Below are 19,922 nucleotides of genomic sequence, written 5' to 3'. Positions count from 1 at the left end.
AGTGTGAGGGTGGCGCTGCCAAGTCTGAGGGAGGGTCCAGGAGTAAAAGGAAGAAATGAAAGAGGTGGCAGTCCTGCCAGGAGTGAGGCCGTGGACCTCTAACAGCAGTTTTTATACCTGGTTAGTGACTATTCCAGACTCCACAAACACCCTTTTTTTAATTCAGATGGACACAAACCTGGACGCTGCCCCAAGGTGCCCAAAGGAACCGTTGGGACTTGCATTGAAAAATGCTCAGGAGATTACTCATGTCCCTCTCACCTGAAATGCTGCAGCAATGGATGTGGCCATGTATGCAAACCTGCTATCCATGGGGTGAGTATAAATCAGTCAAGAGCCTACAAGCGTGTTAACTATTCACCAGTGGACTTTCCTGGGGCTGATGGATGTTCACATGTCCACTGCACTCAGAAGTCTGGGTAACTCCAAGAGAAAGAGGCTGGAAGTGAATGGCAGAAGGTCACCTGGCTGCATTATCTAAGACCCTCTCCTCGAAGAGAAGCCCTATCCCAGTCTCTGTCCCCGAGGGGGTTCTCAGTTGAGACAAGTAACCATGATCCTAGATTCACAGGTCATTATTGACCCAGGGTTTGTCACCTACTTCCCCTTCCCCTCCAAGGGGGCTTCACTCTTCCTAGAAAATGGGTGATCCTGGGAGGCAGAGGGAAAGGAAAGAGAGCCACAATTATGGAGTATCTCCTGTGTCAGTCAGGCATTGTGCTGAAGTTGAGATGAAAGGGTAAACACAGCTAGTTCATGGAGACAGAACTATGTAAATAATTAAACCCAGGTGATCAGAGCTTTGCACAAATTTCTACTAAGTTCTGTTGAGGCCCAGGTAATAGTTATTGGTTTTGCCTAGGTGTGTGGTTCAGTAGAGGTTGGGAAGGTTGTCAGAGAGTAGAGAACATTTAAGGGAGAGCTTAAAGGAGGCATACAGTTTGCCACAGTAAGGAAGGGCGGGACAGATGATGGGGAAATGGGGTCCTACGCTGGAGATGGGAAAGTGATTGAGATTGTGGTCAGTAGAAGTTGCAACATCGCAGTAGAGGATCATCCAAGCCAGGGTCCAGAAAGGATGAGCTGCCTTGCCAAAGAGTTTGGTAGACTGCTGGAGGTTTCTGAACAGAGGAAATGTCATGATCAAATTTGTATTTTAAAAGAATGCTGTTTATAACCATGTTGATGACCATGTGGAATAAGAATGTGGGGTGTGAGCGTGCCTGGAGACCAGCCCCAGAAGATTGCTCATGAATGCATGGATCCAGTGCTTGGCATAACATTTTCCACACACCATTCTTGGCAAGTGTCTATCTCTTGACGTGCAGTCCTAGAAGATGAAGATCTAAAGTGGTGGAGTGGCTGATTCTGAAGAGTTTGTGTCCAAAATAAATTTTATCTGTGGCATTATTGAGACTGTGTCATTCTTCCCATTTAGACATTCTTTCTAGTGGACCCTCTGTGGATGAACAGAACGGACTGTGTGCCCTGTACTGAGCCCATGAATACGAGGCACTCAGGATAGATCAGAGGCAAGGTCTGCCAGCTAGTTTCTTTCCTCCTTCCATGTCCATGTATCTAAACAGGGCAAAGGGCATGATAATATTTTCTCAAGCATTCTGGGAATATGATTTTGGTCAAGAAAAACTGACCTTGTAGCAAATAACAGGCCTATAGTCGCAGCCTGTACTAGGGCAAGACTCAGAAGGCGTATGAGAAGAAGCAACTGTGGAGATACCCTATTCTAAGGCAGTACACCAACATGTAGCAGGACTGGATGCCTAACACTATGAGAACAACCCGGGCCCTTGGGATGTGGGGCTTTGAGTGGCATGGGCTGGGGAGTGGTTAGGAGGTAGGATAAGTTGGGACATAGGCTCTGTGGGTGGGGTCTTTGATTCAGAGTTTTCCTGAGGCAGAGGATAAGCCTGGGTCTCCCAAAGAAGCCCTGTCAAAAGCGATGGTCTGGGCTGACCCTACAAGCTCCATCTCCCAGCGCTCCCTGATCACTTTTCCACCTCAATTGCCCCACGTAGCCTCTGCCATGGTCTGCCATGCCTGCTTGTCCCTGCCGTCTAGCACGTCTTATAACCTCGGTGGCCCTGGCCTCAGCAGCCTGTGCATTGGAATGAGGGCATATTAGCTTTGATATCTTTTTTTACTGGCTGGTCATCCACACCTCAAATCCCACCGTGCTTCTGTCTCTCTTGGTCATTACTGGGGGCTCATGAGCACACCCATAACATGTTCTCAAATAATTTCCCCTATTATCTGCCATTCTGAATGCCAATGTACGACCTTCCTTGCAAAGATACTTGAGGATGGCATCCTACAACGTCCACTTATGTTTCTGCCCTTTAGTTAGCCCTGAAGTCTATACAGGTTCTGTATTCATGCAGACGTGTCAGACTCTGTGGTCACCCAGATTTTCGAGCCATATATTAGGGTAGTATAATTAACACTCACCATGCACAGGCACTTTCACATGTAGTATCTCACTTTACACTCACCATAACTCTATAATACCATCTCAGTAGCAGAATTTTTTGTAAATTTTATAGATGAAGAGACAGAGGGTCCAAGTAGCTAAATGACTTGCCCAACTATACACTCCTTTTTAAGTAATTTGTTTTTATTAAAGGTTTCAGAGAGAAGGCGGGTGAGGGAAAGAGAGAGATAGAAACATCAATGATGAGAGAGAATCATCAATTGGTTGCCTCCCACATGCCCCCCACTGGGGACTGAGCCCACAACCTGGGCAACTGCCCCTATGGGAATTGAACCATGACCTGCTGGTACATAGGTTGATGCTCAACCACTGAGCAAAAACAGTCAAGCCAAACAATCTTAATGGGTAGAGGAGCCAGTCCTCTCCTCCATGTCTGTTTGGCTTTTAGGTAAATGGTCCATGCCCTGTACCATGCTGACCTTCTCTCCCAAAGAGGGAATATATTCACTGGCAGGGCTCTGCTGGTCAGGTGTTACAGTCTCAATACAAAGACACGTATGGATTATCTATGTTTCATATTTAACACCAGGACAGGGAAGGTGGAACAAAAGAGCACTGACTGGGTCTTTTCTTTTTCCACACAGTCATCTGCAACCGGCTTTATAAGCTTTAAAGGAAAGTTTTCCAGGACCCTTTTGGATTCCCCTGCCCACTCATATTTTTTTTAAAATGAAGAATTATGTGTTTATATTTGGTAGGCATTTTTCAGTCAGCCAAAGCTCTTCATCACCTCTTGGCTGGTTGCCTCTCCCATGTATGGCCTATGTGTGGCTTCCTGACCACCCATCATTCCCTAATTCTATGCCATGAAGTACAGTTGGCCCCACTTCCCTAACACAGCAGCAATGTACCTATGTGTGTAGTTGGGTCACAGAAATCTGAGACTTCCTCCAGCCTGGCCAGGTAGCTTTGAGTCTTTTCCCTCACCATCTGTGCATGCATACTGTAGACAAGGAAGTCATGTAAAAGCTTATATTCGGATAGACTTTTTCAAGTGCTCTTTTTTCTGTGATTATTTATTTACCTTACTGAAATGCCAAGGTCCAGAGCACACTCAAGGCGTAGCACATGCATAAGGTCTACTTACTTGGGCTGCTCCCCTTGCTCTGGTTTTTGCTCTTCTGGAAGTCTGTGAACAGATTGTTGTAGGAAGGTATCCCTGGAGGCAATACCTTTCAAAGCTTGTTTCCTTTTAAAAAATATTTTCTAATTGATTTTAGAGAGGAATGGAAAGGGAGAGAGAGAGATGGAAACATCAACAATGAGAGAGAAACATCCATCTATTGGCTGCCTCCTGCATACTTTCCCACTGGGGATCCAGCCCATAACCTGGGCATGTGCCCTGACCAGGAATCGAACCGTGTCCTCCCAGTTCCTAGGTCGATGCTCAACCCCTGAGCCATACTGATCAGGACAAAGTTTGTTTCTTAATTCCAAAAGAGCTCTTGACTTTGAGAAAAAGTCACAGGTCCAATAAGGGCCTTTCGACCGAATGAACCAAAATCCTATTCTCTTGGAAGTCATATCCACTCCTAGCAAAGTGATTGAGAAAACAAAAAATGATACCCATAGAACCAATAAACCAATAAAAACCAGTCCACTATTGCACTTAACAGCTCTCCCAACCCAGTTTACACGGAAAGCCTATTTCCACCTTCTTTCTCCAAATAATCATTTAAACAAATCTCAGTGTGTGAGGCATAGGTGGAGCACAAACGGTTTTGACAGGCTGTGTGGAAACTGTGAGTATATCAGAATGGGAATGTTGGCTATGGAGTTGGGAAATGTACTATTTTATTTCACGAGGACTTTCTCACTGAGGTATACACTCTGGGGCACAGTTTTTACAGGACCTGGGAGATATTTGACATGTTCTATTTTAATCCAAGATTAATTAATAAAGCTTTGTTTGTAAGGATAAATATTTTAGTTTTAAACTTTTTATTATGGGAAAATGTAAACACATACAAAGCAGATAGAATAGTATAATGATATACCATATACCCATCACCCAGCTTCAACCACTGTTAATGTGTAATCATTTTTCTTTTATAATCCCATTCATTTCTCCTCATCTCATGCTATTTTGAAGACAATCCGGACATTATTTTATTACATACTAGAGGCCTGATGCACAAAATTTGTGCAAGTGTAAGCCTTCCTTCTCCCGGCTGCCGGCACTGGCTTCCCTAGGACACCTGGACCCAGACGTCCCTCGCAGCCTTGGCTTTGTCCGGAAGGTTGTCCAGAAGGTTGCCAGAAAGGATTATCCGGTCTAATTAGCATATTATGCTTATATTACCATAGATTACTTCTGTATGTATCTCTAAAATATAAGAATTCCTTTTAATTGGGTGACTTATCATACCTTTTTACTGTTATGGTTTTATTTCCTCTTTATTACCTAGATGATCTTTCACTGTGTAACCTATTTTAGTGGTGTAATCTGTCTCCCTTTCTCTCTCTCTTACTATATGTTTTGTATTTAGAAAGGTTATATTTTTGTTGTAATAGTTATCTTATACTAACACCTTTAAGTATTACCTTTGCTCCCTTCTTTTTTTGTGGATGATTATCTATAAGTGAACTACTATGAGTAATTGTCATAATCAAATTAGCTAATTTCATCTTTTGCTTCCACCCCTTCCCTGCCCCCCAATCCCAACAACATTGTTCTAGATTGTCTTGGCTCAGGGTGAACACTTTATAAGTTATATAAATGTTTAATCACAATGTTGTACATCTGAAACTAATATAATATTGTATGTCAACTGTAACTGAAAAAAAACAACAGGAAAAATTGTCTTGATTATTTTTGATTTTTAGGACTTTCATATAAGTTTTAGTATTAGTTTTTGAATTTTCATTTAAAAATCCTTCTAAGATTTTCATTGGAATTACATTCAATTTCAGGAAAACTCATATGTTCATGATTGTGAATCTTCTAATCCATGAAGACGGTATATGACTCCCTTTATTAAGATCTTTTCAAATTTTTTCTTAGTAATACTATGTAGTTTTCTGAATATAAATTGTTAGATTTATACTTATGTAATTGATGGGTTTTTGGGTGATACTGTAAAGGCATTTAAAATTTTATTCTTCAAGTGTAAGACTTAAAAGCTTTTAACTAGTCTTTCCTCTCCTCAGGCATCTGCGAGCACCAGTGCAGAGCAGGGAGGGACTGTGGGCAAGGAGAACAGTGCATCAGGGAGGCCTGTGGTCACGTCTGCTCCCCCATGATTCAAATAGGTACGTCTTTTTTTTTAATTTCAATTTACTTATTTTTTAACTAGAGGCCCAGTGCACAAAAATTTGTGCATTCGGGTGTTCCCTCAGCCTGGCCTATGCCCTCTTGTAGTGTTTGACCCCTCGGAGGATGTCTACCCCAGTGGGGACCCTCACCCCATGAAGTTTGGCCAGCCTGGGTGAGGGGCTAATGGCTGTTTTCAGGTTGGCCACACCCTCTTTAGGGTTGGGGGTCTCCACTGGGGTGCCTGGCCAGTCTGGGTGAGGGGCTGAGGGCTGTTTTCAGGCTGGCCAAGCACCCTGGTGACATAAGCTCCCAGCCTCTCCTTTTTTTCTTTTCTTTTTTTTATTCTGGGCTTTATTTACCTTCTATAATTGAAACTTTGTTGCTTTTGAGTGGAGCTCAGAGCTGTCGGCAGGCTGGCTTCCTCCATCACTGGAGCAAGCAAGCCTCCTGCTCACTCCAGCTCCGTGGCTGCTGGCTGCCATCTTGGTTGGGTTAATTTGCATATAGTCGCTCTGATTTGCTGGTGGGCATGGCTTAAGGTGTAGCAAAAGTATGGTCAATTTGCATGTTTGTCTTTTATTAGTATAGGATTTTACAATTACACTTTACTTTCAGTATTATTGTATGTTGGGTTCAAGTGTACGGCATAGTGCTTGGACAATCATATACTTTACAAAGTGTTCCTGCTGATATTTTCAGAACCCAGCTGTCACCATACCCCTCACTCATGCCCTCAACCACCTGTTATCTATGTCCATTGGTTAGGCCTATATGCTTGCATTTAAGTCCTTTGGTTCATCTCTCCCCCTTACCCTCCCTCCCCTACCTTCCCTTTGAGCTTTGTTGGTCTGATTGATGCTTCTCTGTCTCTGGATCTGTTTTTTGGGGGGGAGGGCGGTAATGTGGGGATAAGGACACATATGTAATAACTTAATCAATAAAATTTAAAAAACATAATACATAAAAAACATAATGTTACAGCAAGAATATAAACTAAAATTAAAAAGTTTTTTTTAAAAAAAAAGACATTCTCTAGTATGCCACAACATGGGTGAACCTTAAGGACAACATGTTAAGTGAATTAAGCCAGTCTCAAAAAGACAAATATTGTGTGGTTCCACTTATATGAAATATGTAGAGTAGTCTAATCATAGAGACAGAAAGTATAAAGGTGGTTGCCAGGAGCTGGTGGGGAGGAGAGAATGGGAGTTATTGTTGGATAGGTATAGGGTTTCAGACTTACAAGATGAAAAGAGTTATGGGGATGGGTGGTGGTGATGGCTATACAACAATATGAGTGAACCACTGAACTATAGGCTTAAAAATGAATATGATGGGCCCAGTGTAAATGGGAGGAAGTGTAAATGGGTGCAGCCTTTTTGGAGGACAATTTGGCAATATTTTCCATCTCCACAGTAAACATATCCTTTCAATTTCCATGTTTAGGCATCTATTCAGGGGGAAATACTGACATATATAAACAAAGAAGCATATACAAATTATATCATGCATATAACAGCAAATGTTAATGATACAGAGACCACCTAAATGTTCAGCAATTGAAATATGTTTAAATAAATTATGAATCACTTATATAATAGAATATTAGATATCAGTTGTTTTAAAACGGGGGATACTAACATGCCATCTCTCCAAGACATAATGTTAAGCCCAGCCAGCGTGGCTCAGAGGTTGAGCATCAACCTATGAACCAGGAGGTCACAGTTTGATTCCCGTACAGGGCACATGCCCAAGTTGTGGGCTCAATCCCCAGTAAGGGGCATGCAGGAGGCAGCTGATCCATGATTCTCTCTCATCATTGCTGTATCAGTCTATCTCTCCATCTCCCTTCCTCATTCAATAAAAAATATATTTTAAAAAGACATAATGTTAAGTGAATAAAGCAAAACAATACATACAGTATAATTTCATTTCTGCAGCAAATATACATATTTGCATATACATAAGTGTGTATTCAAATTATAGGAAAGGACTTAGAAAAAATACATACAAAACACATGAGAAAAATTTTTTAAAGATGATGTTAATTAAGTGATAGTAGTTGTGTCTAAGTCACTTTTAGGGAGGGATTAGGGAGTCCACCCCTTACCAAGAGTGCTCTGTAGGGCTCTCCTGCAAGTTCTTTGGGACTGTCCACCTTGGCCCCATACACTCACCAAGGCCATGCTACTCAGCAGTCTGGCAACTGGCCAGACACCTCGGATTTGCATTTGGGCTTGTTCTTTGTTGTGCTCTATGTTGTGCTCTGTGCTTCCTTGGGCAATTGATCTCACCCTGTCCTGAGCTGCATGTCTTGGTCAGGTACCCTGGTCCCTCCTTCAGATGGAGGGGTCCTGGGTGCTGTACCCTTTGAGGAGCCAAAGAATCTGAGATGCTGGGTGTGAGCTAACTACCTGGGATGGCCGGTCTGAGCCCTCCTCTCTTGGCTCGCTTAGTGTTCCTGTGATCTCAGAGGACCTCACCCTGGCCTCCCCACAGGTGCTCATGAGGTGCTTGTCCCAGATCTGACCCCCAAGGACAAAGCAGGCTTCTCTTCATTCCTATAGTCATTGGAGTTTTACCTCTATACCCCCTTCTCTGAAATTATGTAATTTTGATAAGGAAGAGGGCGGGCTTCTTACTCAGGCCCCTGTGCAACTGTTAACAGTCTTTTTCCTGTAGTTCAGCTCATTGTAGCTCACCCACACAGGCCTCTCTCTAAGGACCTCTCAGTATGGAGCAGGATAGGCTCAGAGACCACCAGCCATCACGAGTGGACCCTACTGAAAAAAAAGAAAGAAAGGGTGGACCCTGTCTCTCAATTCCCAAGGGTCATGCCAGCTTGTGATCTTTGAACATCCATCTCCTCAGATGAGTGTGGGGCGCGGCTACAGTGGTATGGCCAGGTTCAAGCCTCAGACTAATGAAAGGATAGGGTCCTCTCATTGCCACGTGCAAGTCCCAGCTGGAGGGCAGGGCCCTCCCAGCACAATTATAGCCAACAGCTATGGTTGTAAGCTTGAACCTATGGTCTGAACACGCAGCCCCACGTGCCTTGTGATAGAGTTCAGGTGCATGTAGTTGAGTGAGGCTGGAACTCACGAGAATGCTGTCAACAACGTGATCACGCCCCTACTTTGCCTCATGGCATCTGCTATAAAATAAAGACATGGCTTGTGGGTGCTGGCGCTGTCTCCTCATCAGGGAGCAGCGTCCCACCAAGACCCAGCTTTCATTCTCTTGTCTGTCTTTTCTCAATTTTTTCACCCCCCACCCCCTCACTCAGGATCACCTTGGGCCATAACAAGTGGTGCCTGACCAGGGACTGAGTTCTGTGACCAGGGACTGAGCTTGGCCAAAACAGTGCGCCCGAGCAGGCCCCTTTGGCTGTAACAAGTGGTGCCCGAACAGTTCTGAGTTCCGGGGAATTTAAAAAGTGGTCAGGTGAAAGGAGGCTCCAAGGCATGCGCAGAGATTAAGCTTAAAAAGCAAAAGTACGAAGGCCAAACAACAAAAATAAGGTAGGGAGCCGAGGGGATCACAAAAAAAAAAAAAAAAAAAAAAAAGCTAAAAGCAGAAAGTAAGGAAGGGAGCCGAGGTTTGGTAATAGCTTGGTGTAAAACATGGCGCAATGCTTAATTGAAGCATTTTTAAACTTCTTAAGGAGAGAATAAGTAAAAAAATCGTCAAGAAATAAAGTAGAAAAGCATAAAAAGAAGTGGATCCCTAAAAACAACAACAAAATGTGGTAGAAATAAGCAGTAGAAAATAAGAATCCTCTTAGGTTTTGTTAAGCTACAGATAGGTCAGGTAGAAATAAGCTGTAGAAATAGAGAAATAGGTAGAAATAAGTGGTAGAAATAGAGACCTTCGCGGTAGGAAATAAGCTGTAGGAATAGAGAAATAAATAGAAAGTAAGCAGTAGAAAATAAGCCGTAGAAATAGAGAGTAGGAAATAAGTTGTAGGAATATAGAAATAAGAAGTAGAAAATAAGCGGTAGCAGTAGAAAATAAGTAGAAATAAGCTATAGAAATAGAGAAATGAGTGGGGTTGCAACCCAGGAAGGTTTGGGCAAGGGCAGCCAGACCTACCTATAGTTCATAGTTAGAGGTAGAGAAATAAGTGATAGAAATAAGCTGTAGAAATAGAGAAATAATAGAAATAAGTGGTAGAAAATAGCTGTAGAAATAGAGGAATAAGTAGAAATAAGTGGTAGAAATAAGCTGTAGAAATAGAGAAATAAGTAGAAATACGTGGTAGAAATAGAAAGTAAGCGGTAGAAAGAAATAAGCAATAGAAAGTGGTAGACGTTAGAAAATAAGCAGTAAGGTAGAAATAAGCTGTAGAAATAAACGGTAGAAAATAAGTAGAAATAAGTTGTAGAAATGTAGAAATAAGCAGGGGTTGCAACCCAGGAAAGGTTTGGGCAAGGGCAGCCAGACCTACCTATGGTTCTGTAAGCGGGAGTTGCAACCCAGGAAGGTTTGGGCAAGGACAGCCAAGCCGACCTATAGTTCAGTTAGAGATAGAGAAATAAATAAAAAATAAGCAGTAAGAAATAAGCTGTAAAAAATAAGTGGTAGAAATAAGCTGTAGAAATAGAGAAATAAGTAGAAATAAGTGGAAGAAATAAGCTGTAGAAATAGAAAAATAAGTGGAAATAAATGGTAGAAATAAGCCGTAGGACTAGAGAAATAAGTAGAAATAAGTGGTAGAAAATAAGCGGAAGAAAATAAGTAATTAGGAGGTACAAAATAAGGTAGAAATCTCCTAGGTTTTGTTTAAGCTACTGTAAAGCAGAAGATGGCTGTGGTGGTTGATGTTTAAGGAAGTAATTTTTGTTTTAGACATAGATTGTAAGCTCTTGCAGCAGTTGCATTGTTTCTAGGCTTTGGTTATCTTTGCTTGTGCGACCTGATAGCTCCCTGGGACTTTGGGTCTGTGTGAGACCCCAGACTCAGAATTGGAAGTCTCCTGCTCTGCAGGACCGAGGGCTGCTCATTTCCATGCAGCTGCGGATAAAGAAAAAAGCTGAGAAGGGACCAGACTTCCACCGGCGTAGACAGGATTGATTTGACTGGGACTGGTGCGGACTCAGTGCCGAGGTCAACTGTCCAAACAGCCTGATGCAGGGCACTAGTTTTGCATCTACAGCATCGTACTATGCTAGTGACCGAGGTATCAACATGGAGTCAGCTGAAGAAGATGGCAACTGAGGCCAAGCAGATGTTAGAAAAGCAAGTGGAAGCTATGCTAGCGTTGGTGAACTGTCAGTTTTCTGTAAAATCTTGCAAAGCTAAATCTAAGGACTCTGGGTGGAATGCCCTGAAAATGTTGACATGTTTGTAGTTTGGTTTTGCATTGGTATTGCTTTGTTATTAGCCAGAGTTTTGTTCGCTCTTATTAACATTGCTGTGTCTATAGTTTTGTTACTAACCAGAAGTATGGTTTGATGATGTTGAATAATTTGTTTAGAGTTTTTTGGATAATGTAAATAGGCGTGTTTAAAAACAAAAGTAAAGGGGGATATGTGGGACGAGGCTACAGTGTTTTGGCCAGGATCAAGCCTCGGACTAATGAAAGGACAGGGTCCTCTCATTGCCGCACGCAAGTCCCAGCTGGAGGGCAGGGCCCTCCCAGCACAATTATAGCCAACAGCTATGGTTGTAAGCTTGAACCTATGGTCCGAACACGTGGCCCCATGTGCCTTGTGATAGACTTCAGGTGCATGTAGTTGAGTGAGGCTGGAACTCATGAGAATGCTGTCAACAACATGATCACACCCCTACTTTGCCTCGTGGCATCTGCTATAAAATAAAGAAACGGCTTGTGGGCGCTGGCGCTGTCTCCTCCAAGGGAGCCGCGTCCCACCGAGACCCAGCTTTCATTCTCTTCTTTGTCTTTTCTCAAGCCTTTCACCTCCCCCCGCCCCCACTCAGGATCACCTGGGGCCCTAACAGGTGAGCAACCTTACTACCTACCTTTGTGATTAAGGGGTGGTCTTCTTCCACCCGCACTTGGGGATCTCACGCCTAGATGGCACCAAGGCACAACCTCAGAAGCACATTGAATCCTCCTGGAACGAGACCTCCAGGAGGCACCAGGTGGAATAACACATAGCTTCATAGTTTTAAGATCTTACTCTGAAATTCAAGTTATACACAGAAAATATTTTCTTTGGCCACTTTTTCTAATAACACCAGAGAAACAGTGCCAAGTTGTGATGTAGTAATGAATTCTCCTGTTTGGATTTGCATCTATAAGAAAACATACCCTAATTAGACAGAAATAAGTTATGAAATAGAACAAACTAACTAGATCATGTTGTACATTTCCTGTTCTACTGCCCCACCCCACACTCCTCTCCGGTGTCAATGAGGGTATAAATTGGGGCTGGGCTCAGTGTGTGCATTCACATCAAAGGCCAACATGAGGACAGGCACAGTCTTTGTCCTAGTGGCTTTTGTCATCTTGGGGATGGAGATGGCCTTCGCTCAGGGACGTTCTAATGGAGGTAAGGGTGCTGAGGGGGTCCTACCTGAGAGCAGAGGAGGCTCAGAGCCAAGCTTCTTACCTGGGATGGTGTGGCACAGAAACAGGCTGCAGAGTGGAGATTTGGTATTGATAAGACCCACTTTCTTTAACCTTCAGGAGTGATCACCTTGTGTTTCCCATTCTTCTTCTTTTTCTTAATCCTCGCCCGAGAGATGCTTATTGATTTGAGAGAGAGAGAGAGAGAGAGAGAGAGAGAGAGAGAGAGAGAAGTGAGGACATCGATTGGTTGCCTACCATACGTGCCCCAAGTGGGGATTGAAACTGCAAAACTTTCAGTGTGGGGGGCGATGCTCCAACCAACTGAGCCACACCAGCCAGGGCCCCATTCTTCTTATCAGATCAGGTTGGGCCTTATTAAAAGTTGGGGCTCTCTCTAGATGTGCCTTGGATGTAGGGCTCCAACACAGAGTAGCCCTGGGATGAACATTGGGTATGTGTGAGGTGGGAAGATGGAAGTCTGGGATCAGAGATGTTTCTAATATCTTCTTCTAAAGTGGAAAGAAGAGGCTTATAACAGAGCAGGTTTCTTGCCTGCAGAACTGGGCAGCCTTTGTAGGAGGGACAACATTCTCCTAAGGGCCTGACTGTGACAATGGGGGCTTCAGTGTGAGAGTGGTGATGCCGAGGCTGAGGGAGGGTCCAGGAGTAAAAGGAAGAAATGAAAGAGGTGGGAGTCCTGCCAGCAGTGAGTCCGTGGACCTCTAACAACAGTTTTCATACCTGGTTAGTGACTATTCCAGACTCCACAAACACCGTTTTATGTTTCAGGGGGAGACAGACCTGGACTCTGCCCCAAGCTGCCCAAAGACGCCATTGGGCTTTGCGCTGAATTCTGCTCAGGAGACGAATCATGTCCCAGTGGAATGAAATGCTGCAGCAATGGATGTGGCCATGTATGCAAACCTGCTATCCATGTGGTGAGTATAAATCAGTCAAGAGCTGACAAGGGTGTTAACTACTCCCTAGTGGACTTTCCGGGGGCCGATGGATGTTCAAATGTCCACTGCACTCAGAAGTCTGGGTAACTCCAAGAGAAAGAGGCTGGAAGTGAATGGCAGAAGGACACCTGGCTGCATTATCTAAGACCCTCTCCTCAAAGCGAAGCCCTATCCCTGTCTCTGTCCCCGAGGGGGCACTCAGTTGAGACAAGTAACCATGATCCTAGATTCTCAGGTCATTATTGACCCAGGGTTTGTCACCCTCCTTTCCCTTCCCCACAAAGGGGACTTCACTCTTCCTTGAAAATGGGTGATCCTGGGAGGCAGAGGGAAAGGAAAGAGAACCCCAATTATGGAGTATCTCCTGTGTCAGTCAGGCATTGTGCTGAAGTTGAGATAAAAAGGTAAACACAGCTAGTTCATGGAGACAGAACTATGTAAATAATTACAACCCAGGGTGACCACAGCTTGGCACAAATTTCTACTAAGGTCTGTGGAGGCACAGGGAAGAGTTACTGGTTTTGCTTGGTTCGGTGGATCAGTGGAGGTTGGGAAGGTTGTCAGAGAGTAGAGAACATTTAAGGAAGAGCTTAAAAGAGGCATAAAGTTTGCCACAGTAAGGAAGGGCAGTACAGATGATGAGGAAATGTGGGTCATACGCTGGAGATGGGAAAGTGAGATTGTGGTCTGTAGAAGTTGCAACATCTCAGTAGAGGATCATCCAAACCAGACTCCAGAAAGGAATGAGCTGCCTTGCCAAAGAGTTTGGTAGACTGCTGGAGGTTTCTGAGCAGAGGAAATGTCATGATCAAATTTGTATTTTAGAAGAATGCTGTTGATGACCCTGTGGAGGAAGAATGGGGGGTGTAAGCGTGCCTGGAGACCAGCCCCAGAAGATTGCTCATGAATGCATGGATCCAGTGCTTGGCATAACATTTTCCACACACCATTCCTGGCAAGTATCTATCCCTTGATGTGCAGTCCCAGAAGATGAAGATCTAAATGGGTGGAGAGGATGATTCTATAGACTTTCTGTCCAAAATAAATTTTACCCGTGGCATTATTGAGACTGTGTCATTCTTCCCATTTAGACGTTCTTTCTAGTGGACCCTCTGTGGATGAACAGAACGGACTCTGTGCCCTGTACTGAGCCCATGAATACGAGGCACTCAGGATAGATCAGAGGCAAGGTCTACCAGCTAGTTTCTTTTCTCCTTCCATGTCCATGTATCTAAACAGGGCAAAGGGCATGAAAATATTTTCTCAAGCATTCTGGGAATATGATTTTGGTCAAGAAAAAAAAATGACCTTGTAGCACATAACAGGCCTATAGTAGCAGCCTTTATTAGGGCAAGACTCAGAAGGAGTTGGAGCAGACACAACTGTGGAGATACCCTATTCTAAGGCAATACACTGACATGTAGCTGGACTGGAAGCCTAACACTATGAGAGCAACCCTGGCCCTTGGGATGTGGGGCTTTGAGTGGCATGGGCTGGGGAGTGGTTAGGAGTTAGGATAAGTTGGGACATAGGCTCTGTGGGTGGAGTCTTTGATTCAGAGTTTTCCTGAGGCAGAGGATAAGCCTGGGTCTCCCAAAGAAGCCCTGACAAAAACGATGGTCTGGGCTGACCCTACAAGCTCCATCTCCCAGTGCTCTCTGTTCACTTTTCCACCTCGATTGCCCCACGTAGCCTCTGCCATGGTCTGCCATGCCTGCTTGTCCCTGCCGCCTAGCACATCTTATAACACCAGTGGCCCATGACCTCACCAGCCTGTGCGTTGGAATGAGGGCATATTAGCTTTGACATCTACTTTTACTGGCTGGTCATCCACACCCCAAATCCCATTCTGCTTCTGTCTCTCTTGGTCATTACTGGGGGCTCATGAGCATACCCATAACATGTTCTCAAACAATTTCACCTACTCTCTGCCATTCTGAATGCCAAGGTATGACCTTCCCCTGCAAAGATACTTGAGGATGGCATCCTACAATGCCCACTTAGGGTTCTGCCCTTTAGTTAGTCCTGAAGTCTATGCAGGTTCTGTAGGCATGCAGACTTGTCAGACTATGTGGTCACCCAGATTTTGTAGACATATGTTAGGGGAGGATAATTAACACTCACCATGCACATGCACTTTCACACTCACCACAACTCTATAATATCATGTCAGTAGCAGAATTTTTTGTAAATTTTACAGATGAAGAGACAGACAGTCCAAGTAGCTAAATGACTTGCCAAACTATACACTCCTTTTTAAAAATTTTGTTTTTATTAAAGGTTTCAAGAGAAGAGGAGTGAGGGAGAGAGATAGAAACATCAATGATGAGAGAGAACCATCAATTGGTTGCCTCCCAAATACTCCCCACTGGGGACTGAGCCCACAACTTGGGCAACTACCCCTATGGGAATTGAACCATGACCTGCTGGTACATAGGTTGATGCTCAACCACTGAGCAAAAACAGTCAAGCCAAACAATCTTAATGGGTAGAGGAGCCAGTCCTCTCCTCCATGTCTGTTTGGCTTTTAGGTAAATGCTCCATGCCCTGTACCATGCTGACCTTCTCTCCCAAAGAGGGAATATATTCACTGGCAGGGCTCTCCTGGTCAGGTGTTACAGTCTCAATAGAATGACACATATGGATTGTCTATGTTTCATATTTAATACCAGGACAGGGAGCGTGGAGCAGAAGGACATTGACTGGGTCTTTTCTTTTTCCACACCGTCATCTGCAATGGGATTTATAAGCTTTAAAGAAAGTTTTCCCAGGACCCTTTGGGATTCCCCTGCCCACCCATATTTATATTTTTAAAATGAAGAATTATAAGTATATATTTGGTAGGCATTTTTCAGTCAGCCAAAGCTCTTCATCACCTCTGGGCTGGCTGCCTCTCTCATGTACAGCCTGTGTGTGGCTTCCTGACCACGCATCGTTCCCCAATTCTATGCCATGAAGTAGAGTTGGCCCAACCTCCCTAAAACAGCAGAAATGTACCTATGTGTGTAGTTGGGTCACAGAAATCTGAGACTTCCTCCAGCCTGGCCAGGTAGTTTTGAGCCTTTTCCCTCACCCTCTGTGCATGCATACTTTAGACAAGGAAGTCATATAAAAGCCTGTTTTGGGAAAGACTTTTTCAAGTGCTCTTTTTTCTGTGATTATTTATTTACCTTCTTGAAATACCAAGCTCCAGAGCACACTCAAGGCGTAGCACATGCATAAGGTCTGCTTACTTGGGCTGTTCCCATTGCTCTGGTTTTGGCTCTTCTGGAAGTCTGTGAACTGATGGCTGTAGGAAGGTATCCCTGGAGGCAATGCCTTTCAAAGTTTGTTTCTTTTTAAAAAATATATATTTTCATTGACTTTAGATAGTAAGGGAAAGGGAGAGAGAGATGGAAACATCAATGATGAGAAAGAATCATCCATCTATTGACTGCCTCCTGCACACTCTCCCACTGGGGATCCAGCCCATAACCTGGGCATGTGCCCTGACCAGGAATTGAACCGTGTTCTCCTGGTTCTGAGGCCGATGCTCAACCAATGCACCACACTGATTAGGCCAAAGTTTGTTTCTTAATTCCAAATGAGCCCTTGACTTTGAGAAAAAAATCACAGATCCTACAAAGGACCTTTCCACCAAATGAACCAAAGCTTTAATTTCTCAGAAGTCATATCCACTCCTTGCAGAGTGATTGAGAAAACAAAAAAATGATTTCCATAGAACCAATAAACCAATTAAAACCAGTCCACTATTGCACTTAACAGCTCTCCCAGCCCAGTTTACACAGAAAGTTAGCTTATTTCTAGCATCTTCCTCCAAATAATCATTTAATCCAGCGGTTCCCAACCTGGGGGGTCTCAACCCCTTTGGGTGTCAAACGACCCTTTCACAGGGGTCGCCTAAGACCATCGGAAAACACATATATGATTAAATATTGTTTTGTGATTAATCACTATGCTTTAATTATGTTCAATTTGTAACAAAGAAAATATATCCTGCATATCAGATATTTACATTAGCAATTCATAACAGTAGCAAAATTACAGTTAGGAAGTAGCAACGAAAATAATTTTATGGTTGGGGGTCACCACAACATGAGGAACTGTATTAAAGGGTCGCGGCATTAGAAAAGTTGAGCACCACTATTTAACCAAATCTCAGTGTGTGAGTCATAGATGCAGAATGAGCTGTTTGGACAGGCTGTGTGGAAACTGTGAGTAGATCAGAATGGGAATGTTGGCCATGGAGTTGGGAAATGTATTATTTTATTTCACAAGGACTTTCCCACTGAGGTACACATTCTGGGGCACAGTCCTTACAGGATCTGGGAGAAATTTGACACATTCTATTTTAATCCAAGATTAATTAATAGAGCTTTGTTTGTAAGGATAAATAGTTTATTTTTAAACTTTTTATTATGGGAAAATGTAAACACATACAAAGCAGACAAAATAGTATAATGATATACCACATACCCTTCACCCAGCTTCAACCACTGTTGATGTGTAATCATTCTTCTTTTATAATCCCATTCATTTCCCCTCATCTCATGCTATTTGAAGAAAATTCCAGACATTATTTTATTACATACTAGAGGCCTGATGCACAAAACTCATGCAAGAGTAGGCCTTCCTTCCCCCGCCTGCCGGCACTGACTTCCCTCTGACACCTGGAAACCAGACTTCCATTGCAGCCCCAGCTTTGTCCAGAAAGTCGACCAGAAGGTCGCCAGGAAGGATTATCTGGTCTAATTAGCATATTACTCTTTTATTATTATAGATTATTTCTGTATATATCTCTAAAAGATAAGAATTCCTTTTAATTGGGTGACTTATCATACCTTTTTACTGTTATTGTTTTATTTACTCTTTATTAGCTAGATGATCTTTCACTCTGTAACCTATTTTAGTGGTGGAATCTGTCTCCCTTTCTCTTTCTCTTACTATATGATTTGTATTTAGAAAGGTTTATATTTTTGTTGTAATAGTTCTCTTATACTAACACCTTTAAGTATTACCTTTGCTCCCTTCTTTTTTTTGTGGATGATTATCTATAAGTGAACTACTATGAGTAATAGTCATAATAAAATTAGCTAATTTCATCTTTTGCTTACACTCCTTCCCTGCCCCCCAACACCCAACGTTGTTCTAGATTTTGATTCAGGGTGAACACTTTATAAGTTATATAAATGTCTAATCACGATGTTGTACATCTGAAACTAATATAATATTGTATGTCAACTGTAACTGAAAAAAAAAAAAAACAGGAAAAACTGTCCTGATTATTCTTGATTTTTAGGACTTTCATATAAGTTTTAGTATTAGTTTTTGAATTTTCATTTAAAAATCCTTCTAAGATTTTCATTGGAATTACATTCAATTTCAGGAAAACTCATATGTTCATGATTGTGAATCTTCTAATCCATGAAGATGGTATATGACTCCCTTTATTAAGATCTTTTCAAATTTTTTCTTAGTAATACTATGTAGTTTTCTGAATATAAATTGTTAGATTTATACTTAGGTAATTGATGGGCTTTTGGATGATACTGTAAAGGCATTTAAAATTTTATTCTTCAAGTGTAAGACTTAAAAGCTTTTAACTAGTCTTTCCTCTCCTCAGGCATCTGCGAGCACCAATGCAGAGCAGGGAGGGACTGTGGGCAAGGAGAACAGTGCATCAGGGAGGCCTGTGGTCATGTCTGCTCCCCCATGATTCAAATAGGTACGTCTTTTTTTTAATTTCAATTTACTTATCTTTTTTTTAATATATTTTATTGATTTTTTACAGAGAGGAAGGGAGAGAGATAGAGAGTTAGAAACATCGATGAGAGAGAAACATCGATCAGCTGCCTCCTGCACATCTCCTACTGGGGATGTGCCCGCAACCCAGGTACATGCCCTTGACCGGAATCGAACCTGGGACCTTTCAGTCCGCAGGCTGACGCTCTATCCACTGAGCCAAACTGGTTTCGGCATTTTTTTTTAAATATATTTTATTGATTTTTTACAGAGAGGAAAGGAGAGGGATAGAGAGTTAGAAACATCGATGAGAGAGAACCATCAATTCAGCTGCCTCCTGCAAACCTCCTACTGGGGATGTGCCTGCAACCAAGGTACATGCCCTTGACCGGAATCGAACCTGGGACCTTTGAGTCCTCAGGCCTGACGCTCTATCCACTGAGCCAAACGGGTCAGGGCCAATTTACTTATCTTTAACTAGAGGCCTGGTGCACAAAAATTTGTGCACTCAGGCGTTCCCTCAGCCTGGCCTATGCCCTCTTACAGTGTTTGACCCCTCAGAGGATGTCTACCCCAGTGGGGACCCTCACCCCATGAAGTTTGGCCAGCCTGGGTGAGGGGCTAATGGCTTTTTTTCAGGCTGGCCACACCCACTTTAGGGTTGGGGACTCCACTGGGGTGCCTGGCCAGTCTGGGTGAGGGGCTGAGGGCTGTTTTCAGGCTGGCCAAGCACCTTGGCAACATAAGCTCCCAGCCTCTCCTTTTTTTCTTTTCTTTTTTTTTATTCTGGGATTTATTTACCTTCTATTATTGAAACTTTGTTGCCTTTAGTGGAGGCCTGTGGAAAGCTTGGCTTCCTCCATTTCCAGGGGCAACCCACTCCTTCTCGCTCCAGCTCAGTGGCCACAGCTGGCTGAAAGC

The 19,922-nt window shown here is 43.2% G+C and overlaps 1 protein-coding gene and 1 long non-coding RNA gene across 8 annotated transcripts in view; one reads left to right on the top strand and one right to left on the bottom strand.

Moving 5' to 3' along the window:
• Nucleotides 1-19,922, bottom strand: part of LOC132218786 (uncharacterized) — a 449,343-nt gene that overhangs the window by 187,020 nt on the left and 242,401 nt on the right. The window lies entirely within an intron of this gene.
• The window catches only part of LOC132218775 (WAP four-disulfide core domain protein 18-like), a 46,577-nt gene that overhangs the window by 21,097 nt on the left and 5,558 nt on the right, over nucleotides 1-19,922 (top strand). The window contains exons 2-4 of one of the 7 annotated variants that reach the window (XR_009449264.1): nucleotides 167-315; nucleotides 14,088-14,449; nucleotides 18,883-18,897. The exons of 1 other annotated variant lie outside the window; for it this stretch is intronic. Coding sequence is in view for 2 of the 6 variants with exons in the window: in XM_059670479.1 (XP_059526462.1) it covers nucleotides 12,196-12,280; nucleotides 13,090-13,238; nucleotides 14,088-14,129 (276 nt within the window). In the remaining 4 variants the exon portion in view is untranslated. Of the gene's footprint in view, nucleotides 1-166; nucleotides 316-1,163; nucleotides 1,411-12,129; nucleotides 12,281-13,089; nucleotides 13,239-14,087; nucleotides 14,450-18,882; nucleotides 18,898-19,922 lie in introns of those variants that run through there. 5 more of the 7 variants (XM_059670479.1, XR_009449267.1, XM_059670478.1 and 2 more) reach the window with 5 other exon arrangements.

Source organism: Myotis daubentonii, chromosome 16 (genome assembly GCF_963259705.1).
Source record: "Myotis daubentonii chromosome 16, mMyoDau2.1, whole genome shotgun sequence".
In the NCBI taxonomy this organism is placed as follows: domain Eukaryota; kingdom Metazoa; phylum Chordata; class Mammalia; order Chiroptera; family Vespertilionidae; genus Myotis; species Myotis daubentonii.
The sequence above is the reverse complement of the archived record's forward strand: the minus strand, read 5'-3'. Positions and strand labels throughout refer to the sequence as shown.